Source organism: Mus musculus, chromosome 7 (genome assembly GCF_000001635.26).
Source record: "Mus musculus strain C57BL/6J chromosome 7, GRCm38.p6 C57BL/6J".
Lineage (NCBI taxonomy): Eukaryota > Metazoa > Chordata > Mammalia > Rodentia > Muridae > Mus > Mus musculus.
Genome location: NC_000073.6, coordinates 12020019 through 12045858, shown reverse-complemented (window position 1 = coordinate 12045858; position 25840 = coordinate 12020019). Strand labels below are relative to the sequence as shown.

The 25840-nt window shown below is 38.7% G+C and overlaps 1 protein-coding gene and 1 pseudogene across 1 annotated transcript; both read right to left on the bottom strand.

Moving 5' to 3' along the window:
* Positions 1 to 3639: 3639 nt before the first annotated feature.
* Positions 3640 to 4560, bottom strand: Vmn1r77 (vomeronasal 1 receptor 77). Its single transcript, NM_001166731.1, has one exon. The coding sequence runs from the start codon at positions 4558 to 4560 to the stop codon at positions 3640 to 3642; it is 921 nt and encodes a 306-aa protein (NP_001160203.1).
* Gm18854 (predicted gene, 18854) lies at positions 14663 to 20458 on the bottom strand (annotated as a pseudogene).

Below are 25840 nucleotides of genomic sequence, written 5' to 3'. Positions count from 1 at the left end.
TGCTACGTCCCAACAAAGTGCCCCACTATTTGTCACCTGGTCTTGTCCTGATTGATTTTAGTCCATGTGTATCCTCATGTCTGTTTCTCATCATGACCTCATAGCAAATCCTCCTAGTACATCCACATGATCTCTCCATATCTTTTCTTCTGCCTCTGTTTCTTTTTTTCTTGGGTTCTCTAGATTAGGATCAGATGTCTTGCCTTATTCTCCTCTCCTGCTCATTTGGTGATTGGTCAAGAATTTATTAGCTAATCAGAGGTGATGGAAAACCATATTTACACATCATTGATACAGGAGATGCTCCAATAATCATGACAATGTCAATGTCTGTGAGAGACCAAACTGTGGGAAACTAGGCCCTCAGTAACTCTCACCCTAAAGATCCACTGACCCTTTGAAGGGAATTATGTCACCCCCTCCTTCATTGCCTCCACCTGGTGCCTGAGACTGTCAGCTTCACTCCCTCCTTCACTTGGCGCCTAGAACTGCTTAGATTAAGGCAGCTTCACCTCCTCCTCCATGTCTCCATTTGGTGCCTGGGACTGTTTATGGCACTCCAAGATAAACTGCAGAATGTTTGAAGGCCACACGGGACTGCTTTAGGGCCGAGATTCCAAGATAAGCTGCAAGAAGCCTGCAATCAGCATCCACCCCAGATGTCCATCCCTTTCTCTGTATTTTATTATGCACCCTCCCCATTTTTTTCTAATTGTGTGCTTATAACCTGACTCTTAGCCTTCATTAAACAGACCTTGACAACTCTTTGCTTGGTCTCGCTCCCCTTTCTCTGCCCGCTTCTCTTGCAGGCCTCGGTCCTCCTCTACCCACGGAATAACTAGGTCCTGCAAGACAGGACAAATGTCTGGATTGTAACCTGATTTCTGGGCATAGGAATTAGCAACTGAATACAAAATTAACAAAACCATCCCCCATCATTTTCCACTTTTAGTCCAATAAAATGTTCTCTCATATTAATAAATTATATACCAAAAATCAAATATGAAGACTTACCAAGTAAAAATTACCTTCATGAGTTTGAAACTGTCAGATCCCATGGAACTAGAATTACAGACAGTTGTGAGCTGCTATATGGGTGCAGGGAATTGAACCTAGGTATTTGGAGGATTATACAGTCCTCTTAACTAAGTGATCTATCCAGCCATATATTCTTCATATTTTTTAAAAAAATATTTTCTTTCTATTTTTTTTCTTCTAAGACATGCCTTAATTTTTTCCACATTTCTCCTTTTCTTGTATCTCTAAAGCCCTTTTATTTGTGAATGTGTATATTTATGAAAAAACAGTATAATCGTCATGTTGAGAAGTATCCAATAATGAAAATCATAATTAGTAATGTGTCATTTACACTTTAGTCTTTTCTCTCCTTTTCTTTGCTTTATCTTTAAAGCATGTAATACTGCATTATGTAGAGTCCAAAAGCCATATGTTATTTATTTTTTAATCTTATTTGACTTATTCCTTATAATTTCATTAATTTATTACCTGATTAAAAGTTTGGTTATGTTCAGATTTCTTCTGTGTGTTTTGTGTGTAAGACATCCTGCTGTATTTCAGCCATCCCTGTCTTCTTATGTACAGAAATCATGTGTTTCTGCTTTCCATGTGTTTGCAGCTGGCCTCTTCCAAGGTTCACTGTTGTGGAGTTTAACCAGGAGTTGTGCTTCACTGGATTCCTGACCCTACCTAATTATGAGGTTCCCCTCAGGTGCTGGGATATTTCCCCCATGTGTGCTGTGCATAGGCTTCTCAGTGAAATTTGCGTATCTTGGTATATCTCAGATATGGGTTCTGTATGTTTCAGCTATGGGCAGGAGCTCTGCATCCCACTTCATGTGTTCAGTATTGGGAGTGTAGCTGAACTTTATAATGGCTGCTGGCCAACAAAACATATGCATACACAACCCACATAGACCTGATTGTGTGCATTCTCCATCTACTTAACCCTCTCCAATTCACTCTGAACCAATAAAAGAGAGACCATGAGACTGTTGCAACTAGGCCTTCTATAAATTTGGAACAGATGTACACCTTGATCTTCATGTGGGTCCACTAATATTTGGAGCAGGAGTTGTCTCTGATTCTGTTGCCTGCCGTTGGTTCCTTTTCCCATAACTGGACTGCTTGATTGGGCCTATGTGGGAAAAGACATACTAAGTCTTTCCAGGACTAGAAATCCCAGGATGTCATATTATAAAATGGCTTATTCTTCTTCTTTGAAAAGAAGGGGAGGGAATAATTGAAGGTGAGATTTGTAAGGGTGGGTGGGGTTGGAGGAGAGGAGGGTGCGGGGCTTCAATTAGTATATAAAGTAAATAAATAAATGTGAAAGAAAGAAGGAAACTCTCAACATTACTTGGTCTAACATTCCCCCTTGCCTGTCACTAGGAAATTGCCTTCAATCTTGGAATTTGCTAATGCTCCAATCTTAGATTCTGTGTCTCACATTTATTGCATTGAATACAAATAAAATTACTTAGGGAGTTTTCATATGCCCCATTTTGCTCCCAAATAACTGCATTCCATTTCTATACTTTTTCTAGCCCACTTAGCTACCAAATTCAGGTATAGACATGCTATTTTTATTAACAAGCCACTGGCTCTAAGCTGGGCATATTCTGAGTTATTCTAACTTGACTAGGCTGCTGATAGTCAGCCAAGTGCCTGCTTATTTACCATGTGGTTTTGTCCTGGATCCCTCTAGTCATTGTGTGTCCTCATTGCTGCTCTTCTATTAGAACTTTATTGCAAATCCTCCTTGTCCACCCTCATGATCTTTCTACTTCTTTTCTTCCCTCCCTGTCTCTTTGATTTTAGGATTCTAAAACGGAGGTTGTAAGCCCTGCCCTTATCTTTTCTAATGCTCAACTATTGGTTTGCCATTACCTTATTAACTAATTAGAGGTGATGGAAAACATGGTCATTGCACAAAATTGATATAGAATATAGTCCAATAAACATGACAATGCCAACACCTGAATTGCAAACATATGTGGGGCATGCCAAACCACATCTGAATATCCAGGACAAAAAAAAAACTATCCACCAATATTTTTATGGTTATCACATTATGTACATGTGTCAAGTTAATATTATGGACTTGGGATCCTGGCATGTCATTGTCCACATGACTATGTGCCTGTTTCAGAGAGGATCAATCGAATGCAGAGAACCCACTTTGAATCTGGGTGATATAATTACCTTGATGTAGAGATATAAAAAGAGTCTAAAGAAAACAGAAATGAGCACAGAAATTCACATCTCAACTTTCTGCCTATAAACACAATGTTACCACATACTTTACACTCCTCTCTCCACAAATCCATCTCCCCTACTGCTTCTACCTTACATGATGCACACATACTTCAGACTGTGAGGGGAAGGAAACATTTCTTTCTTATCTTCGTCAGGTATTTTGTCAGAGGAACAAGAAGTATAGACAACGCGTCTGTAAAATGTTTTCCACAAAACAACTACTGATCATTCCACATAATGGAGTCTCTTACAAGAAACTTAATGGTTTCAAATTGCAGTTTTAGCACTGAACAACAGAAAAAAGCATATGACAATATATAAGCAAAGAAAGATGACCAGGGCTCATATGATTCTTGGTGGTAGTTATCTCTTACCAAAGCACGGTAAAAACAGGCTAAAATTGAACTTCATATTGGTGATGAGAACAAAGGGACAAACTACTGGAAAGCATATTTCTATCAACGTAAATATATTCAGTGCCCATGGCACTGGATATTTGGAACAGGTCCTAATGACAGCAACAAGGGAAGACAATGAATAAGAGATTACAAATATACACAGAAAGATGAGGATAATTTTTGATGCTCTGTCTTCAGGTGAGACTTTCTGAAAGTGTTGAGCACTGTGAATATTCCTAACTTGTCTCTTATGTTTGTAAAGGGTACTCACCATGGAGACACTTGAGCAGGCCATGAGACTTAGACATAAGACATCTGAGAAGCACAATAAGAACATATAGAGTACAGCTCGCACATGATCAGAAGTAAATAATGAGCAGTATTCATAGCTCAACCTGTTAGTCACATTTTCCTTGGAACTGGGGCCTGACACTCTTACTGGAATCAAAATGTTTAGAAGCAGGTGGAAAAGCCAAGAGACTAAGCAGAAGGGGCCAATGTACTTGGTGGCTCTGTATTTAAGCTTCATCCACTTGAAGTTGCTGGATCTGATTGTGATGGCTTGAAAACAACTCAATATGCATGTGGCATACATGGACATACATCTTGTTATTCGGGAAATATACATGATCAATTTACATCCAATGTCATCCAGGAAAATATTAAAGCCAAAATATGACATTGTCCTTGGAATGTCTCTTAAGATGATAGTCAAGCAGTTGGCAAAAGTCAAGTGCTCTATAATCAAGTCTTTGGGCAGTAAATGCTTTCCAATGAATATCAAAATGACATAATAAAATAATATTGAGAAATTGCCAAGCACTCCCACTATAATCTGGCAGAAGAGAAAAATTCCCATTGTAACGTTTTCAGAAATCATTTTCATTCCTATTTAAAAAGTAAATAATTTTACTATGATTTAGAGACCCTGGACATGCATTTTGAGTGTGCATTATTACATAAAGTTGGCTTAAATAAAACATTCATTCCAATATTTTATTTATATAACAGAAAATAAAATGGCTTAATATATAGAGGTAAAGAACCCTAGTGTAGACTCTATAGGAAAGTAAAATGTTGTAGAAGCTTAAAAAATTAGTGTTGCTTTTCTTCAAAAATATTAAAAAGTATATTATCCAGTTCCAATTATAGAGTTACTGAATCTCTCACTCGTTAAGTCATCAACTCTTGTTCATCATAATATCAAAAGCTGAACAAAGATCTTAGCAAGATAGAGGATACAAAGCCACAGAAGGAATGACCAGTGTTGAATAAGAATAAAGTTTCAGACATTCCATTCCAATGCCCTGCTGAGTCACAGCAGGTCTAAGGATGAATATCAGGAAGACACAATCTCTTTAGTGAATGGTTGGTATAACACAATGATCAGACTTTCTGATCCTTAATAACTTTGTATACAATGGTAATTCACCTGCATAATATGATTGTATCTATATTCCCTCACCTTGCGCATGCAAAAAAGTTAATTAATCTGTAGCCAACATGCTAGAACTATCAGAAGAAAATAGAAATATAAGATATAGGTAGAGACATCAATACTAGTAGCATAGGGGAGTCACCAAGAACTAATGAGAAAAGCAACACATTAAAAGCTTTCTTCACATTAAAAAACAAAAAACAAAAAACAAAAACAAACAAACAAACAAAAAAACCTACTTACCAAGTATAGATTTAATCTACCAAATAGGAAGAAATCATCAATTTCTGTATTTCAATCAATAGATTACGATCTTGAATATATAAAGTAGTATAAAGATTAAACAATGCCTTCACAATCTTTCCAGGCAAGAGTCATGCTAATGAAATAGGCATGGATTTCTTTAAAGACAATGCACAAATGGACAGTAAATAGTTTAAGTACTCAATATTTATATCTATCAATTAAACACAAATTACAAATGTTTTGAGACTTCATTGAACCCCTTAGAATAATTAACATCAAGAGAATAAACCACAACAAATGCTGACAAATGGTGTGGACAAAAAAGAATCTTCATACTATAATGTAAACAGTTAAGTAATTATAGAAATAAATACAAAGATATCTCAAAAAACTAAAAATAGGAATACAATATAACACAGCTATATAATTTTTTGGCATATTCCCAAGGACTATATGTCCTACAACAGAGATACTACACATCCATATTAACTGCTGCATTTTTTGAACAGCAAAAAAATTTTGTTATCAACAGATAATAGAAGTATACTATCTGTGCACAGCAGAATTTTGTTACTATGTAGAGGAAAGTAATATCATGAAAATTTTAGAACCTATATGCGATTACAATTATTTTAGCAAGATATCATAAACGGTAAAAATCACATCTTCTTTCTCAAACATGGACATAAATCACAATGTCCGTATGTAGGTAAGTATAGAGAGGAAGTGTTTATAGGCTATCAAACTAGAACGGCGATCAAACAGGGAAAACTAGAGGTCTTGTACAAGTTTGTACAAGTTTGCACTCCTATCAGCAATGTACATGTGTTTCTTTTGTTCCACATCCTGGCCAGAATGTACTATTCCTTGAGGGTTTTGTTGTTGTTGTTATTGTTATTGTTTTTTAATCTTAGCTATTCTGCTAGGTTTAAGGTAGAATCATATGGTCATTTTGATTTGTATTTCCCTGATGACTAAGGACATTGAACATTTCTTATACAACCATTCTGAAAATCAGTTTGGCCACTTCTCAAAAAATTTGAGAATAGTTCTACCTCAAGAACAGCTATACCATTCATGGGTATATACCTAAATATGCTCCATCATCCCACAAGTGTAATTGCTGAACTGTGTTCAGAGCAGCTTTATTAGCAATAGCCAGAAACTAGAAATTACCTAGATGTCCCTCAACTGAAGAATGGATACAGAAAAATGTGCTTCATTTATATAATAGAATACTACTCAGCTATTAAAGGAAAGGACATCCTGATATTTACAGGCAAATGGATGGAATTGGAGAATATCCTAAGTGAGGTAACCCAGACTCCAAATGCCATGCATGATAAGTATTCACTTATAAGTGGATGTTAGCCATACAATATAGGATAACCATATTATAATCCACAGACACAAAGAAGCCAAATAACAAGGACCCAAGGGAGGATGGTTAAATCTTTCTCAGGAGGGGAAATAAAATATCTATCAGAGATGAATGGAATGAGGGAATCTGGTAGGAGAGGAGAAGAGTAGGGAGAGCAGGGTTATGGGTGATCAGGTGTAGGTAGAGCAGGAGAGAGAGAATGCAAAACGGCAGTGGGCAGGGTAGAGAATCTCTAGTATGTACCAAAGACCTGGGACAGTAGGAGTACCCAGGCTGTCTATGAAGATGTCTCAACCTGAGACTCCTAGCAGTGAAGGATATGGTTCATGAAATGGTAACTTCCTGTAGCCAGGAAGGACACCCAGTATAGGTATAGGGTCAGTAACCCACCCACAAACCTTCAACCCCAAATGTGTCCTTATAAGATGTGCAGATACATAGATAGAGCAGATTGAGGGAATGTCCAACCAATGACTTACCCAAACTGAAATCCATCCAATGGGCAAGAATCAATCCCTAACAGTATTAATGGAACCTAGCATTACAGTCCTTTAGAGGCTCTACCCAGCAGCCAATGAAAACAGATGCAGACTCACATTCAAACATTAGTTGGAGCTTAGGGAGTCTTGTGGAAGAATCTGAGTTTGGGCATGGACTGAGGGACCTGAAGAGGTCATGGAATCCACAAGAAGATCAATAGAGTCAATTAACCTATACCCTTGTGGAATCCCAGAGAATAAATTACCAACCAAAGATCAAGCATGGGTTGAACATAGGCTTCCTGCACATAAGTAGCAGAAGTACAGCTTGATCTTCATGTGAGAATCTCCTAAACTGGAGTGCGGTCTGTCCCTGAATCTGTTGCATGTCTGTGGATCTTGTTTCCCTAATTGGGGTGCCTTGGCTTGCCTGAGGGTGAAAGGGTGAGCATAGTCTTGCAATGACTTGATGTGCTAGAGGTGGAGGAGGTGGGAGGGTTTTTAAAAGGAGAAAGGGGAGAACAGGATGAAAGGAGGACCTGTCTGTGTGAGAGGGTACTGGGTGGAGAGGGGGCTTATATTAGGATGTAAAGTGAATAAATACATTAATAACTAAAAAATACGACTCGAATCAAAGGAAGGGGAACAGGACAAATGTGTCATCAAAGTGAAAAGTATTATAAGATATATACAGAGGTCTGAAATAGTGTCAGGAAAATGGAGGTGAAAAATGCAAGAGGAGAATATCTATAAGAGGTTTATGATTAACATATGAGATGTTCTTGTTATATTGTTCAGAGCTATACTGATGGCAATAAAAAAATAAGGTTACAGTCAACTAAAGTCAAACTGGTCATGGGCTTGTAGTTAGGTGATATTGATTTTAGGGTCATAATAATGAATTTGTGTTTTTATCTATAAGGAAAAAATAGAGGTATATTTAATAAGTGTTTAATATAGTAGAATTTTGTTTTTGTTGTTTTGGTTTTGGGGTCACCTATTAACAGAAATTACTTACATCAGGCAAATACATCATATCTTCTGAATGTCTAGACATGGGCCATGACAATAGGAATAGAGAAAGCCAAACATACCTATGTCTGTATTCCAGAAGTGGCCAGGCCTAAATGGACAGGATACTTATGAAAACAGCACTTTTTATGTATATTCTTAAAGAAAACAGGTGAACTAAAACCATATGAAAACAATTTTAGTGTATATGTAGCGAAACAATAATAATCAGGAAATATTGTTCATATTTTAGAATAACTGGAGTATCAAGAAAAAATCTTACCCCTTACATGTATTTACTCTTTTCTTTTAATTCATTACATTTAAGTAATAATCTTGACCCTTCCATAAAATTCAATTTTTCTAATAGAAAAATCACCTTTAATTTTATCACAAGATAAAATTATAATTATTAAATTAAAAGAGAAAAATTTAAATTTCTCCTTTTCTTGCTCCCTCTGTCCTTCTCTCCCTCTCTCCTTCCCTTCTTCCATCCATCCCTCCATCCCTTCTGCCCTCTTTTCCTTCCTCTTTCCTTCTTCCCCTCCATCCTCCCTTTGAGCAGAGCTGTTGAACAAAATTCTTAATACAGATTTTTAGTTCAACTACAACTAAGGCCAGCACTTGAGAAGAAAGTAAGATGCTTTCAGAAGGATAAGCATGACTTCTTCAAAACCTGAGTTCTAATATTTTTAGTTTTCACTACTCCTGTGCACTGGTCACTCACCTCAGATCTGGATGACACTATTGTGGTGGCTGTCATCTTGAGAAGTGAGTCTCTATTGAAACTGTGGTGAGACTCACTTCCTCATTTAAAGGTTGATGATCTCCTGGTATTCTTTCCCAGAAGATTGGCCATTTTATTCCCAGCACTTGAATGTGATGATAGCATTTCCACAAGGGTCTGAAGTTACTTTTAAACTCATTAGTACTGAGTTCCTGTCAGAAAACAAAACAAAATGTAGATGTGAAAATTACAAGAGCAATTCAAAGAAGTAACTAGGGATCAGGATTGGAACTCTCCTGTAAGTCCTTGGAATACAAAGTGCACTGCAGAATGACATGCAGAAGAAATAGTTTTTCATTGTTCATAAACATAAGCAGGGCCTTTCCCTTTTACCCAACCTCTTAGACAGTTTTAACATCACAAGAGTGTTTGGTACCCAAAGTGTAGATACTTTGATCCTTCTTAGAAGGGGGAACAAAATACCCATGGAAGGAGTTACAGAGACAAAGTTTGGAGCAGAGACTGAAGGAATGACCATCCAGAGACAGCACCACCTGGGGATCCATCCCATAAACAACTACCAAACCTAGACACTATTGCAAATGCCAACAAGAGCTTGCTGACAGGAGCCTGATATAGCTGTCTCCTGAGAGACTCTGCCAGTGCCTGACTAATACAGAAGTGGATGCTTGAAGTCATCCTTTAGATGGAGCAGAGGGTCCCCAATGAAGGAGGTAGAGAAAGTACACAAGGAGCTGAAGGGGTTTGCAGCCCATTAGGAGGAAAGTAACTCCAGAGCTCCCTGGGACTAAACCACTAATCAAAGAAACCACACGGAGAGACTCATGTCTCTAGCTGCATGTGGAGCTGAGGATGGCCTAGTAGGTCATCAATGAGAGGAGACACCCTGGTCTCTTTTCTTTTCTCTTCTTTTCTTTTCTTTTCTTTTCTTTTCTTTTCTTTTCTTTTCTTTTCTTTTCTTTTCTTTTCTTTTCTTTTCTTTTCCTTTCCTTTCCTTTCCTTTCCTTTCCTTTCCTTTCCTTTCCTTTCCTTTCCTTTCCTTTCTTTTCTTTTCTTTTCTTTTCTTTTCTTTTCTTTTTTCTTCTGAGACAATGTTTCTCTGTATAGCTTTGGCTGTCCTGGAACTCACTTTGTAGACCAGGCTTGCCTCGAACTCAGAAATTTGCCTGCCTCTGCCTCCAAAGTGCTGGGATTAAAGGCATGCGCCACCACAGCCTGACAATGCCCTGGTCTTGTGAAGGTTCTATGCCCATTATAGGGGAATGCCAGGGCCAGGAAGCAGGAGTAGGTGGGTTGGGGAGCAGGGGGAAGGGGGGAATGGATAGGGGATTTTCAGAGGGGGAAAACTAGAGAAAGGGATAACATTTGAAATGTAAATAAGAAAATATCTAATTAAAAAAAAAAAAAGAGTGGTCCCAAAGACACTCAGGTTAAATGGCTGAGGTGCATATTAACATATTAGAGCAGATGCTGGCTAATAGAATCTCACATTTCAAGTATCTCTTATAGAGTCTTAGCTCCTCTCATCACTTCTCATACCAGGCACATAAACCTCTCTAGACCCTGAGTTTCACTTTCCTTCCCCCAGATTTTCTCTGCTATAAAACCCATCAATTTGTCCATGTGCTATTGTGCTCTTGTTTCTTCTCAGGGTCCTCTTCTTGTTTTTTGAACATGCCACTTTGCTTTGTTTTTGGTTTGTTTTTTGATTTTTTGTCCCTCTTTTCTATGTCTTTTCTCCCCTGCTTCCTCTCTCCTTTTGTGTCCCAGTTCAGTATGCTGGCCATGTCAAAGTACTACTGTTTCTTGGTGCCATGACTGCTCCAGATACCTCTGGATGTGCTCACCTTCAATATCTACAATAAAAACCTTCTTGTCAATGATGCTTGATGTGGTCATATTTATATTTTCCTTCAAAAATGTCCAGGTATTAAGGGGTATGGGAGAAGGAAAACATCATAGATCAGTGTGCATCACCTTCTTCAGATTAAGATTTTGAAATGCTTCATCCATGTTGTATAGTTCCTCTTTGTTGACTTTTATGTTGTAGAGAATTCCAATGTCTGTGCATAAAACAATTTATACACATTGGGTAAAGAATCACGTAAGTCCTTTACTGTGAACTATCATGAAGGAGTCTGCTGGGAATTTTGCTTTAAATGAATCCTAGTGCACACAGGAATGAATTCCAATATAGTAAGTTTCATAAGGCATCATTCTATATTAGGGATTGCCTTCCTCAATATAATTGCAGAAGATTTGAAACAAATTATAGCTGTCACAATACATCCAGTATCAGCAGATTGCTCTCTTTGATCTGTTTTTGTTAACTCTTTTTTTTTTTTTTTTTTGCTTTTTGAGACAGGGTTTCTCTGTATAGCCCTGGCTGTCCTGGAACTCACTTTGTAGACCAGGCTGGCCTCGAGCTCAGAAATTCCCCTGTCTCTGCCTCCCAAGTGCTGAGATTTTTTTGTTAACTCTTAATGTCTGAATTTTAAGTTGATTTTTAAACACATGCTTTGAAAATTGGTAAACTAATTTTTCTCATGAATCCTCTTTAAACATGAAAAAAATGTAGATGCCACAAAGCTTTAAGGCTAAGCCATGCCCAAAGCAGTATTGAAGATGATGTGGACATTCAAGAATTTATTGTCAAGGATGGTTTAATGAGTAAATCCAAAAACCAACACAGTAACAACAACAACACACACACACACACACACACACACACACACACATATATATATTACATAAGAATACCAAACTGTCACTATTTAAGCCTACAGGGACATCTCCTTTGCTGTTCAGTAGTAGTGAAGTGATGGTAAATCATTTAAATAATCCAAATGCATTACCTCCTTCTGCAGTGAATTATTTTCCTCTAACCTATTTACCCAGTTCTACAAGTTAACTGCTTTATTGTGGAATCAATTACTGGAAAGCATTTTCCCTTTCATTCTCTCTCTGTGGATAACGTTGCCTTGCACAAATGAAAAATCCCCTTTCATCACCAGCCATTATCACCTCATATTTACTTGCTAGTACTCCAGTTCAATTAAAAAAGTCTAAAAGAAGTCAGGGAAATGGATCTGACTATAACATTCCTTGTCCCTCAATGTAAGGATCTGAGTTCTAATCCAGGGATATAAAAAGTGAAAGGAGAAAACCAATTCTTACCCAGTAGCATAGGTAAGGAAAACCCTTTGGAAGACTATGGGCTTCTAGTCTTTATTTCTTCCAAGGTCGAGCTCACTGTCTTCTCACAATGAGCTACATTCTTGAATTTTAAGAACCAGATATGGGATGGAAAGATATTTCAGAGCATAAAGGTGCTTGAAGTAGAAATATGATCATCTGGTTTGGGATCTAAAGAACACAGGAAAGCTCAGCTTCAAGTGCTAGAGAGATGGCTCAGTGCTTACTAGCATCTGTTACTTTTTCAGGTGTCCAAAGTCCTGTTTCTAGAACATTATGTGGCAGCTCACAACTGTTGTGAATTCAAATCCAGGGGATCTGATATCCCCTTCTGACAGACAAGGTCTCCTTCACACCTGTGGTACACTCTGTTACAAACACATGAAATAAAATTTTGGAAAGTCAGATCGAGCTGCACATTTCTGTCATATCACCTTCCTTTTTTTTCTTTATTATTAGATATTTTCTTTATTTACATTTCAAATGTTATCCCTTTCCCTAGATTCCCCTCTGAAAATCCCCTATCCCCCTCCCCCTGTTCTTCAACCCACTCACTCCTGCTTCCTGGCCCTTGCAGTCCCTTATACTGGGGCATAGAACCTCCACAGGACAAAGGGTCTCTCCTTCCATTAATGACTGATTAGGCCATTCTCTGCTATATATGCAGCTAAAGTCCCACCATATGCTTTCTTTGCTTAGTGGTTTAATCCCAGGGAGCTCTGGAGTTACTGGTTAGTTCATATTGTTGTTCCTCCTATGGGGCTGCGAACCCCTTCAGCTCTTTGGGTATTTTCTCTAGCTCCTTCATTGGGGACCTTGTGCTCCATCCAATGGATGGATGTGAGCATCCATTTCTGTATTTGTCAGGCACTGGCAGAGCCTCCCAGGAGATAGCTATATCAGGCTCCTGTCAGCAAGCTCTTGTTGACATCTGCAATAGTGTCTGGGTTTGGTGGTTGTTTATAGGATGGATCTCCAGGTGGGGCAGTCTCTAGATGGTCATTCCTCCAATCTCTGCTCCAAACTTTGTCTCTGTAACTCCTTACATGGATATTTTGTTCCCCCTTCTAAGAAGGAAAGAAGTATCTACACTTTGGTCTTCCTTCTTCTTGAGTTTCATGTGCTTTACAATTTGTATCTTGGGTATTCAGAACTTCTGGGCTAATATTCACTTAGCAGTGATTGCATATCATGTGTGTTCTTTTGTGATTGGGTTACTTCACTCAGAATGATATCCTCCAGATTCATCCATTTGTCTATGAATTTCATAAATTCATTGTGTTTAATAGCTGTGTAGTATTCCATTGTGTAAATGTACCACATTTTCTGCATCTGTTCCTCTGTTGAGGGACATCTGGGTTCTTTCCAGCTTCTGGCTATTATCTCCCATTGCTGGTAGGATTGCAAGCTGGTACAACCACTCTGGAAATCAGGTTGGCAGTTCCTCAGAAAATTGGACATAATACTACCCGAAGATTCAGCAATACCACTCCTGAGCATGCAGAAGATGCTCCAACATCTAATGAGAACACATATTCCACTATGTTCATAGCAGTCTTATTTATAATAGCCAGAACCTGAAAAGAACCCAGATATCCCTAAACAGAGGAATGGATACAGATCACCTTCCTAAGAGATATGGAGAATGATGGAGACAATCTGTATGATCTTCAGGGCCACTTTACCAGGGGTAAATATTGCTGAGTAAGAGAGACTGTCTCAAGTTACTTTCAAGTTAAAGCTTACCAGCCCTACAAAGAGGCACCCACTAACACATACAGACACACACCAGGAAAACAAACAAAAAGAAGAAACACATAATCATCAACATGCATGTATTAATTGGAAATAATAGCCACTATTTAGTCATTAGAAAAATTTTAGTGAATGAATGGAAAAACTACTCATATGCTTGACCCTCACATGCTGTTGAAATGAAAGAACAAATTTTAAAAATCCAGAATTTAATTTTCTTTATCATTTGTTTTTAGTTTAATTAATTTTTTTTACTTATTTACTTTATATCTCACTTACTGCCTGCCTCACTCCTGCTCATTGTTTCTCACAATCCTTCCCCATCCCCTTCCCCTCTGAGTGTGTGGGGACCCCCAGGGTATCACCAGTATACCCTGGCACTTCAATTCTCTGTTAGCCTAGGCATTTCCTCTCCCACGGAGGCCAGGTAAGGCATCCCAGCTAGTAGAACATATCCCACGTGGTGCAGGCAGCAGCTTTAAGGGTAGCCCCGTTCCAGTTGTTTGGGACACACATGAAGGTCTATCTGCACATCAGCTATACATAGTAGGAGGCCTAAGTACAGTCCATGTAACCTGAAACCTTGAGGCTCTCAAAGTCTGACCCACCAACCAGAATCTAATTTAAACTTCTTCACTAGCTAAGTGCTATTTAGAAACTACATGCTTATTCATGTGAAGATGAGACACTTAGCTGAAGCACTGCTAGCATGTAGTGTAGAAGAAACACAGTTAAGTCTGATTTGTGTTAATTCTTCACATGGCAGCCATATGTGTATGACTGAAAAAAGCTACTGTTACACAAAAAAAGTTATTGTTAACTGTTTTTTGTTTTTGTTTTTGTTTTTTTTCATGTAAGAATCCTCTCATGAGCCTGCTGATTGGTTTTGTGGCTGATGGACTTTCATATGTGCTGCATGTGAGAGGCTTCTCTGGCTTATTATGACATAATAACCTTGGATTCTGAGACTCCATAGAAGTCTTTATGGCACTTGGGACAGAAAAATGCCTCTGTTTACTCTATGCTTTCTGGAGGGCAGAGAGGTTGCAGGTTTTTGAAGGTTCTGTGACATTCTACACATCTGTGTGATTTTAGGACTCAATGGAGTCTCTCATGATCCTCAGATGTAGAGGTTACTTTATAATTCTGACAAACAAGGACAGACTCAGAGGTAGCCTGGTCTGGCCTGGGAAAGAACCTTGGTTCATTCATAGGGACATCTTCAGAAAAAAGTTGTTCTTGGGCACAGTTCCCATGACCTGGTGGTTCCTTTATTTGTTTTGGCATCCCGAGATACCTCCTTCTTCAAGTTCAGGATCCTGATCTCTAGATAATGAGAAGGCAGTCCATCACAGTTCTAAGATTACTACATTGTCATTTCCTTCACTAGAGTTCCAGGGAGGGTTGTGACCCTCTTCTCTGTTTCATGCCCTATAGAAATAAGACAGTCTATGAAAATGAACCCCATAAGGGGTTGCCATATATCCCTCTTCTTCTGTCATTCTTTCTGTGTCAATTCTTGATAATAACATGTTTTGGAGGATCTGGAAGGGGGCCCTGTGTTGTCTTGTGTTGGACTTGTTGATTGTTGTTGATTCAAAAGATTGATGACTTATTTTAAGTACATGTTCTAATAAAAGAGGATTTTCTGCCCCTGTATGGAGAAGTGGACCTATAAACAAAGCCAGGTGAGCATTGTCAATGAATCTCTGGATGGTAGAAATCTATCCTCAACCTGCTTGCACAGTATCCGGAATCTCTTGGTTATCTCTCATCTCTAACAATGTCATCCTGGCATTCATAAGGTCTGTTCTCTAATGTCACTACTCATACTGTGTTGAGTCACTACCATGAAGGGAAACACAAGCCAGGTTCCTGTGAGCTCTGGCCATAATACTGTGTTCAACCTCTCAGTAGACAGAAGGAAGGTCAGATAAGTTAGGCCAACCAGGAAAAACGGGGACTAGTTTCTTTATGAGAGAATGTTTATTGTCTCTGAAACTCTGTGACCAGATACTGTAATTATTTCTAAATGGCTGTCCTGTAAAAAAGAGAACAAAGCTGGGTAGGACAGGGAATAAAGAGAGGAAGTGTGAATAGATGGACTTCCCAAAGGAGGCTGTAATACATCTGATCTAGAATATTCTGGAATTTCCTATCATGGTGGCTCTCTTACCCACTTGATAGGATCTCATTTTCTTTCTTTCTTTCTTTCTTTCTTTCTTTCTTTCTTTCTTTCTTTCTTTCTTTCTTTCTTTCTTTTTACAGTTTTTTTTCAAGAACATTTATAGATATTTTTAATTAGATTAGCTTTACAAGCAACGTGAGAGGCTTTCATAGGAAATACCCCTTCCAAACCACAAGAGTCTCTCTGCGAATCCTGAAGTGCCCTGCCTGTCATGCAAAAAAGGGCTGTTCCACAACTGGTTAATGTGTTGAACAGAAACAGTGTCATAAAGCTTTCTCTTTAACCAGGATTAACACACACAGGCCACAAATGGTTTTAAATAAGAGTCTAACATGAAATTGAGTTTAAATGGGCATTAAGGGGTAAACTGACCTGATTTGTTTGTTTGTTTTCTCAGAGACCTCCAGGCAAGCACACACTTTCCAAAAGATAGATAATTTAAATTTCTTCTGGCAAGCACACCCCACCCCAACCGCTGCCACAGAATCTGGGACCTGGTACATCAGTAAAGGTCTGAGATACAAAGGACTACAGGGTCTCCAGAATTAAAAAGGCTGCTGCTCCAGGCAATCACACCTTCTGCCAACAATGCCAAACAGTTCCTCCCAACTCCAAACCATGGTGCTTCAGGGCCAGGTGGGCAAACCTTGAGCTGGCCAACAGCAGAGGCACTTGCTGGAGAGGTGTGGTCAGGGGATATGGGTCAGAAGGAGACTTCCTGTGGAGAGCCCCTCAGGCAAGCACAGTGCTGAGTAGGCCCTCATCCACACACAGCTCTACTTGGTTGTTTTCATGTTTTACATGAACAATAGCAATCTCTTAATAAGAATTACTGAGCTTTCCATAGAAAGGGTTTCTAACTGGATACAAACTACACAGGCGCTAAGACGGGTGTAAAGGGAAATACACAGAAATAGTTCTGCATACACACATTTTGGCAAAGATCAAGGTCGGAGATAGAGCACCTAAGGGGACAGGAGTTACTGGCCATGGCCGCTGCAGGGCGGGCCGTGGGCTGGGAGCGGGTCAGCAGCAGGGCAGTTGGGGCGCCAGCCCTGGGCTGCCACCCTTTGCAGGAGGCTCGAGCCCCCTCGCCTCCCATGCCTTGCCCGGGTCGCCTAGCAACGCATCGCACCAGAGAGAGAGAGCGGCCAGAGCAGTGCACAGTGCCCTCAGCCTCATTTTCTGTTTAAATAGATTGTCATTTTTACAAAAAAAAAAAAAAAAAAAAAAAAAAAAAAAGTCTCTGTAGCTGGTACTTTTCAGTTCCACATAAATCTGTAGTTCCTTATCTATACTGTTTTATCTGCCTCTAGGATCTATAATTATTACACTTTGCTCAGAACCCTTGACGTCTCTACATTCCTTCTCTAGTGGTTGCTATCATTCTCATGTGTAACTAATTTTTTAAACCTTCTTTTACAGTGTTTTTTAAACATTTTAACCTCCCTTCTAGCCTACCACCCACCAGAGGTATTGGAAAAGAAAGGATACAGGGGAAGTAGACTTGTTTAGAAATGGTACATTGGAGTAAATCCCATCTGTACTGCCAGGAGATCAGTAGTTTAGTTTAGAGGTCAGCAGTGGCAGCTTGATCTACTCGCAAAATTTTATGGGTATTTTTATATCCATATTGATTTTATCAGTTTAATTTGGTATTGTCAGGATAGCAGTAGCAAGTAGCAGGACCTAGTAGGAGCAGCCAGGCCTCAGCCCAATTAGCATGAGTCACCAGGAAGAATTCAGACCAGAAGCAATGCATGGAGATTTTGGCTTTCTCTCAGCAAAGTGAATATCAGTGAAAACTCAGAACAAATGTTATACAGCTAGCTCTACCAGCAAGCCAAACTCTTCTCACAGTCTGTTGAGTCTTTTTTTAAAATTCATGTTCCCTCCCTGCCCCTGGAAACCCCCTGTCTATCCCCACCTCCCCGTGCTTTTATGAGGGTACTTCCCCACCCACCAACCCACCCACCATATACAGTCACCAAACACAGACACTATTGTGGATGTCTGTTGAGTCGTATTTATATTCCCTCCTATCATCATGTCTCTTCCATGGATCTTGCTCCACTATGTGTCTTGTGGGTATGTCTCAGCAGATGTCACTCTTACAATTGGTCTGAGTCCAAGAATGTGGCAAGAAGGAGCAGAACACCATCAGAAGATTTTTTGTCTTGTCTTGTCTTGTTTTGTTTTTTGGTGTGTTTCTCTCTGTCTCAACAAAAGGAGCTCAACTATGCAATGTAAAGCAGGCCAATACACGTGTGTTTTTAGTAAAGAGTCTTTTATCATGTGTTCTTTTAAGTGTTTGTTTTAGTAGAACATCCTCTTATCTGTGTCTGTTTTAGGGAAATGTTCCTTCAGGAATCTGTCTTAGTCTTTCACATGTGTTGTTTCAGCGAAATGTTTCTTTAAGTGTCTGTTTTAGTGAAACACCCTTTCACCTCTGTCTGCTTCTTGAAAACACTCCTTCATGTGCTTGCCTCAGTAAAACACTCTCCAACACAGCTAACTTTTCAAAGAATCCTTAACATTTCATTTCCCTAGTGGAAACTTCTATTTTAGCATTCAGCCCTTGATCCATAATTGGTATTTTCTGTCTGGAATCCTCAGGATCTCTACATGAATTCTACAGTAGCTGCCATCCAGGTATCCTGGCCTCAGACAGTCAAATGTTACCTTCTGTCTTGGAATCTCATAACTGTAATTTTCACTCTCAGGTAGCTGAGGTCTTCTCATCCCCCATCTCTAGCAACTAGTCTAGTGGCCCTTCATTTTCTAATGTCGCACACTCTGCTATATGAATGTTCTCTATTTAAACATACACAATCCTTTGTCTATCCCATTGATTACTAGCCATAGACAACCAGCCTTGAACTAAAATGCCTTTAACATCATAGCTTTAGTTGGGGGAACTTGATGATTGTTAATTCATTGTTGGGTCCTCAGCAGAACTCACAACTGACTGAAACAAGTCCAGTACCTACACTTGTCTCCACCACTGCCTACTGTCTCTGCTCATAGTCACATCACTGAACATTATAAAAACAGCTTGGAACTGTTTTATCATGAAACTCTATTTAAAAAAAAACACAGAGGAGTGAAAGTGTGGAATAAATCAAACTATAAAATGACAGCTTGTTTATAGAGGAAAAACTTAAATAAACAGCAGGATGTGGAGGTCCACACACACCTTTAATCCCAAATGAGAACCAGAGGTATTATAATTTCCAAGGGTTCCTGGCTTCAAATGAACAACAAAATCAAACAAAAACAAATCAGCAAGACAAAACAAAAAATGAAAAGAAAAGGAAAAATAGCAACCAACCAAACAAATATTTAAACAAAATTCTAAAACTCTAAGAAGTTATTTGAACAATGTCTAGTAATGTGTACATGGGGTGTTTGAAAAATTTCACTACCTCTTCATTATGACAATGACAAGAATTCCCAATCTAAATCCCGGGAAACGAGAATTTAGATTAAAGGTTATATTAAGTCCTTTCAGATTTGAAAATTTCCCCGAAGCACTAATATTCAAGACATTTCTCACAGGTGCGTCTCTAATCAGTATGTATGTGAGAGCCATACTTTAACATTTGAAACCTTACTCTACCATTGTGAGACTCCAGCTTTCTATACAGGATATTTTAATGATGTATAGAAGCCCATTTGGAAAGCCATAATGCCACTTAGGTCTCCATATGTACTGGAATCATATTGCTAGCCTTAAGCATATTTTTAATTGTGTCCTAAGGTTTCTACACACTCTTCCTGATTATAGTATGAGCTTCCTTATTGAAGCATCTCCTAGTTCCAAGACATCTTGTCAACATCCTTAAGTTTTGTCCAAATATCAACTCACCATTGCATATGTCACCATGTAAATAAACTAAATTTAAATATATCAAGCAAAGAACTCATGAGTTTATTTTATTTTATTTATGCTAATTTAGAGCACTGGATATTCTACCATGTAAGGATTTTGATGACAAAAGAAGTTTATCTCACTAATAACAATACCTACAATAACTTCTCAGTATTTATTTCCAAATCCCAATGCCTATCTTATGCCCTATAGTAGCTATCTTTCAACCTACGTACTTACCATGACAATCGGCTTCAAGAACTCATCAGTCAAACCCTTTAGTAAACCCCCATATTTCTTTCTGCCACTTTATTCCCAATTCTCTGTCATGGCAAACTTGACCTTGCAGTGCCCAGTGATAAGAAACTGTTTCGAGACCAGTTGAGAAATAATCTGCTCCTGGCTCATCATTTCTGGCTGCAATTACTGGGTAAAAATCTCTCAGAGTTTGCAACTCCTGCTTTGCCAAGGAGACATGGTCATTTGTGGAATAGTCGAACTAAACACTTGGTTAGTGAAAGAAGTCTTCTCCAGACTGTGCAACAGGGTTAGAATAAACTCCACTGTCTAGTTTAAGATCATTTGCTTGTATCTTAGGCTTATAAGATTCTTTGAGCTGTGAAGCCATTCTATTGACAGATAATCTATCCTCAGATTTAACTATGGCAATTTCATGTCTTCCTTGTGATAAGGGTTTGTCTCAACAATTGATAGAAGTGTAAAAGCTATAGATAAAAAGAGAAGAGACACAGAATGAAAGTGAAATTAGCTAAGATTTCTGTCCCAGTTGGTTTCATCCTTATCTGACTGTTTCCTAACTACAGCAGCAAAATAAGCAAACATACAAAAACAAGAGAGACTTTTATTTCCTTCTGACTGAATCACTGATATAATTCTCAGCCGCACCTCTGTATCTCTAATGAATGTCTTTGATATCATTGGTTATTTATTTATTTATTTTATTGGATATTTTATTTATTTACATTTCAAATGTTATCCCCCTTCCTGATTCCTCCCCCAGAAACACCCTATCCCATCTCCCCCATTCCTGCTTCTATCAGGGTGTGCCCCCAACTATCCACCCACTCCTACCTACACTCACATTCCACTACACTAGGGCGTCAAGCCTTCACAGAAACAAGGACCTCTTCTCCCATTGATGCCAGACAAGGCCATCCTCTGCTGCATATACGTCTGGTGCCATGGGTCACACCATGTGTACTCCTCCGTTGGTGGTTCAGACCCTGAAAGCACTGGTTGGTTGATGTTGTTCTTCCTATGGGAATACAAACACCTTCAGCTTCTTCCACCCTTTCTCTAACTCTTCCATTGGGTTGACTATGAGCATTCACCTCTATATATGTCAGGCTCTGGCAGAGCGTCTCAGGAGACAGCTATACCAGGTTCCTGTCAACATGAAACTTTTTGGCATCTACAATAGTGTCTGTGTTTGGTAACTGTATATGGGATGAATCTCCAGGTGGGGCACTCTCTGGATATCATTTTCTTCAGTCTCTGTCCCACACTTTGTCTTTGTATTTGCTCCAGTGAGTGTTGTGTTATCCTTTTTAGGAGGAACTGAAGCATACACACTTAAGTTTTCCTTCTTCTTGAACTTCATGTGGTCTGTGAATTGGTTATTCAGACATTTTGGGCTAATACCCACTTATTGGTGAATGCATACCATGTGTATTTTTTCGGGACAGATTACCTCACTCAGGATGATATTTTCTAATTCCATCCATTTGCCTAAAAATTTCATGAATCCAATTTTTAATAGCTGAGTTGTACTCCATTGTGTAAATGTACCATATTTTCTGTATTTATTACTCTGTTGAACGACACCTGGATTCTTTCCAGCTTCTGGTTATTATAAATAAGGTTGCTATTTACATAGTGGAACATGTATTCTTGTTATATGTTGGAACATCTTCAGGGTGTATGCCCAGGAGTGATATACCTGGGTCCTCTGGTAGATCTATGTCCAATTTTCTGAGGAATTGCCAAACTAGTTTCAAGAGTGGTTGTACCAGCTTGCAATCCAACAACAATGCAAGAGTGTATAGCATTGGAAATGTAAATGAGCTAAATACCTAATAAAAAATGGAAAAAAAAAGAGTTTAGAACATTAAAAAAAAAAAAGAGTGTTCCTCTTTCTCCACATCCTTGCCAGCATCTGCTGTCACCTGAGTTTTTGATCTTAGCCATTCTAAATAGCATAAGGTAGAATCTCAGGGTTATTTTGATTTGCATTTTCCTGATGACTAAGAATGTTGAACATTTCTTTAGGTGCTTCTCAACCATTCGAGTTTCCTCAGTTGAGAATTCTTTGTTTATCTCTGTACCCCATTTTTAATAATGTTATTTGGTTGTCTGGAGTCTAATTTCTTGAGGTGGATATTAGCCCTCTCTTGGATATAGGATTGATAAGGATCTTTTCCCTATCTGTTGGGTGCCTTTTTGTTTTATTGAAAATGTTGTTTGCCTTACAGAAGCTTTGCAATTTTATGAGGTCTCATTTGTCAATTCTTGATCTTCAGGCATAAGTCATGGGTGTTCTGTTCAGGAAATTTCCCCTTGTGCCCATGTGTACAATGTTTTTCACCAATTTCTCTTCTATTAGTAGTAGTGTGTCTGGTTTTACCTGGGGGTCCTTGATCCACTTCGAATTGATCTTTGTACATGGAGATAAGAATCTCTGGATCACTTTGAACCAGACTAACTCCTCAGCCAGTCCCACAACACCCAGAGGATGATCCACTCCCAGGTGCTCTATCAAGCCCAGGATCATAGGATCAAAGGTAAGCAGGACACAACATCTGCCCCAACACCAGAAGTAACTAGGACCCAGGCACCCAGGAACTCTGTTTGGTAAGTGACATGGGTTCCTTCCAGTCTGGGCCCATGCCCTGAGCAGAACTTGGATGCTAACTCCACAGACACTCCCACAACACCCAGAATAAGCCCCACTCCCAGGTATACTAACAAGCCCAGGACCACAGGATCCCAGGATCCCAGGAGCTTGGTCACACCAGTATCTCAGGGTCCCAGAGGCTGCTGGATTCCCAGGATCTCTGACACACCCAGGATCTCAGGATCACCAGATCCTAGAATCACAGGATCACACAGATAGCTGAACTCTGAGGAGTTCTGACACAATCAGGGTCACAGGAAGGACCAGCTCCAGTCAGGTATAGTGAGGGCAGGTAGCACTAGAGATAATCAGATGGTGGTAGGCAAGGTTAAAAACATAAGCAAAGGAAACCAAGGTTATGTGGCATCATCAGAACCAAATTCTCTCACCATAGCAAGTCCTGGATACAGCATCCCACTAGAAAAGCAGAATTTGGATCTAAAATCACTTCTCATAATGATGATAGAAGTCTTTAAGAAGGACATAAATTACTCCATTAAAGAAATAGAGGAGAACACAGTTAAACATCTAGAAGCCCTTAAGGAAGAAATGCAAATATCTCTTAAAGAATTACAGGAAAACACAATCAAACAGGAAAAGGAAATGAACAAATCCGTCTAATATCTAAAAATGGAAATACAAACAATAAAGAAATTACAAACCTGGAGTTAGAAAACCTAGGAAAGAGATCAGGAGTCATAGATGCAAGCAGCACCAGCAAAATACAAGAGACATAAGAGTGAATCTCAGATGCAGAAGATTCCATAGAAAACATTGAAACTACAGTCAAAGAAAATGCAAAAAAACAAAAGGCTCCTAACCCAAAATATCCAGGAAATCCAGGACACAATGAGAAGACAAAACCCAAGGATAATAGGTATAGAAGAGAGTGAAGATTCAGAACTTAAGGATCCAGTAAATGTCTTTAAAATATTATAGCAGAACATACAAAAAGCCTACAGAATTCCAAATAGGATGGATCAGAAAGGAAATTCCTCCAATTCCTCCCATCACATAATAATCAAAACACCAAATGAAGTAAACAAAGAAAGAATATTAATAGCAGTAAGGGAAAAAGGTCAAGTGACATATGAAGGCATACCTATAAGAATTATACCAGACTTCTCACCAGAGACTCTGAAAGGTAGAAGATCCTGGGCAGATATCATACAGACCCTAAGAGCACACAAGTGCCAGCCCAGATTAATATACCCAGCAAATCTCTCAATTACCATAGATGGAGAAACCAAGATATTCCATGGCAAAACCAAATTTACTCAATATCTTTCTATAAACCCAGACCTACAAAGAATAATGGATGGAAAATGCCAACACAAGGAGTGATGCTACACCCTAGAAAAATTGAGAAAGTCCTCTTCTTTCAACAAACCCCAAAGAAGATAGCTACACAAACATAATTCCACCTCTAACAACAAAAATAACAGGAAGAAACAATTACTTTTCCTTAATATCTCCTAACTTCAATAGTCTCAATTCCCTATAAAAGACACAGACTAACAGACTGAATATGTAAACAGGACACAGCATTTTGCTGCATACAGGAAACACATCTCAGTGTCAAAGGCAGATACTACCTCAGAGTAAAAGGTTGAAAAACAACTTTCCAAGCAAATGGTCCCAAGAAAGAAAGCTGGAGTAGCCATTCTAATATCAAATAAAATTAACTTTCAACCAAAAGTTGTCAAAAAAGATAAGGAAGGACACTTCATACACTTCAAAGGAAAAAATCTATCAAGATGAACTCTAAATTCTGAACATCTATGTTCCAAATGCAAGGGCACCCACATTCATAAAAGAAACTTTACTAAAGATCAAAGCACGTATCGCATCCCACACAATAATAGTGGGAGACTTCAACACCCCACTCTTTGCAATGGACATATCATGGAAACAGACGAAAGAGACACAGTGAAACTCACAGAAGTTATGAAACAAATGAATCTAACATATTTATAGAACATTTCATCCTATAACAAAAGGATATACCTTCTTCTTAGCACCTCATGGTACCTTCTCCAAAATTTGCCATGTAATTCATCACAAAATAGGTCTCAACAGATACAAGAAGGTTGAAATAATCCCATGTACCCTATCAGATCACCAAGGACTAAGGCCATTCTTAAATACTAACAAAAACAATGGAAAGCACATGTCCACATGGAAGCTGAACAATGTTCTACTCAATGATAACTTGGTAAAGGAAGAAATAAAGAAAGAAATTAAAGGCCTTTTAGGATTTAATGAAAATGAAGACACAGCATACCAAAACTAATGGGACACAATGAAAGTAATTGTCAGTGGAAAACTCATAGCTCTAAGTGCCTCCAGAAAGAAACTGGAGAGAGCTTACACTAGTAGCTTGACAGCACCCCTGAAAGCTCTAGAATGAAAAGAAACAAATACACCCAAGAGGAGCATATGGCAGGAAATAATCAAACTCATGGCTGAAATCAACCAAATAGAAACAAAAAGGACTATACAAAGATCAACTAGACCAGGAGCTGATTCTTTGAGAAAAATCAACAAGATAGACAAATCCTTAGCCAGACTAACCAGAGGGCACAAAGAGAGTATCCAAATTAATAAATCAGAAATGAAAAGGTAGCATAACAATGAAATATATCTTAAAATAATTATACTGTTTGTTGAATATTAACAGTTGCAAATATAAAATTCATGTTCTACCAAAAAACATAATAATGGATCAATTTGCATTCTTCTACATGTGACTGCCAGTTGAACCTACATCATTTGTTGAAAATGCTGCCTTTTTCCTACTGGATGTTTTTAGCTCCTTTGTCAAAGATCAATTGTCCATAGGTGTGTGGGTTCATTTCTGGGACTGAAACTGTACCAATTCCATGCAGCTTTATCACTATATCTCTGTAGTACAGGGATGATAATTCCCCCAGAATTTCA

Bases quoted from the DNA above. Each gene is read 5' to 3' on its own strand.
- Vmn1r77 (NM_001166731.1), bottom strand. From the start codon at position 4,560: ATGAAAATGATTTCTGAAAACGTTACAATGGGAATTTTTCTCTTCTGC.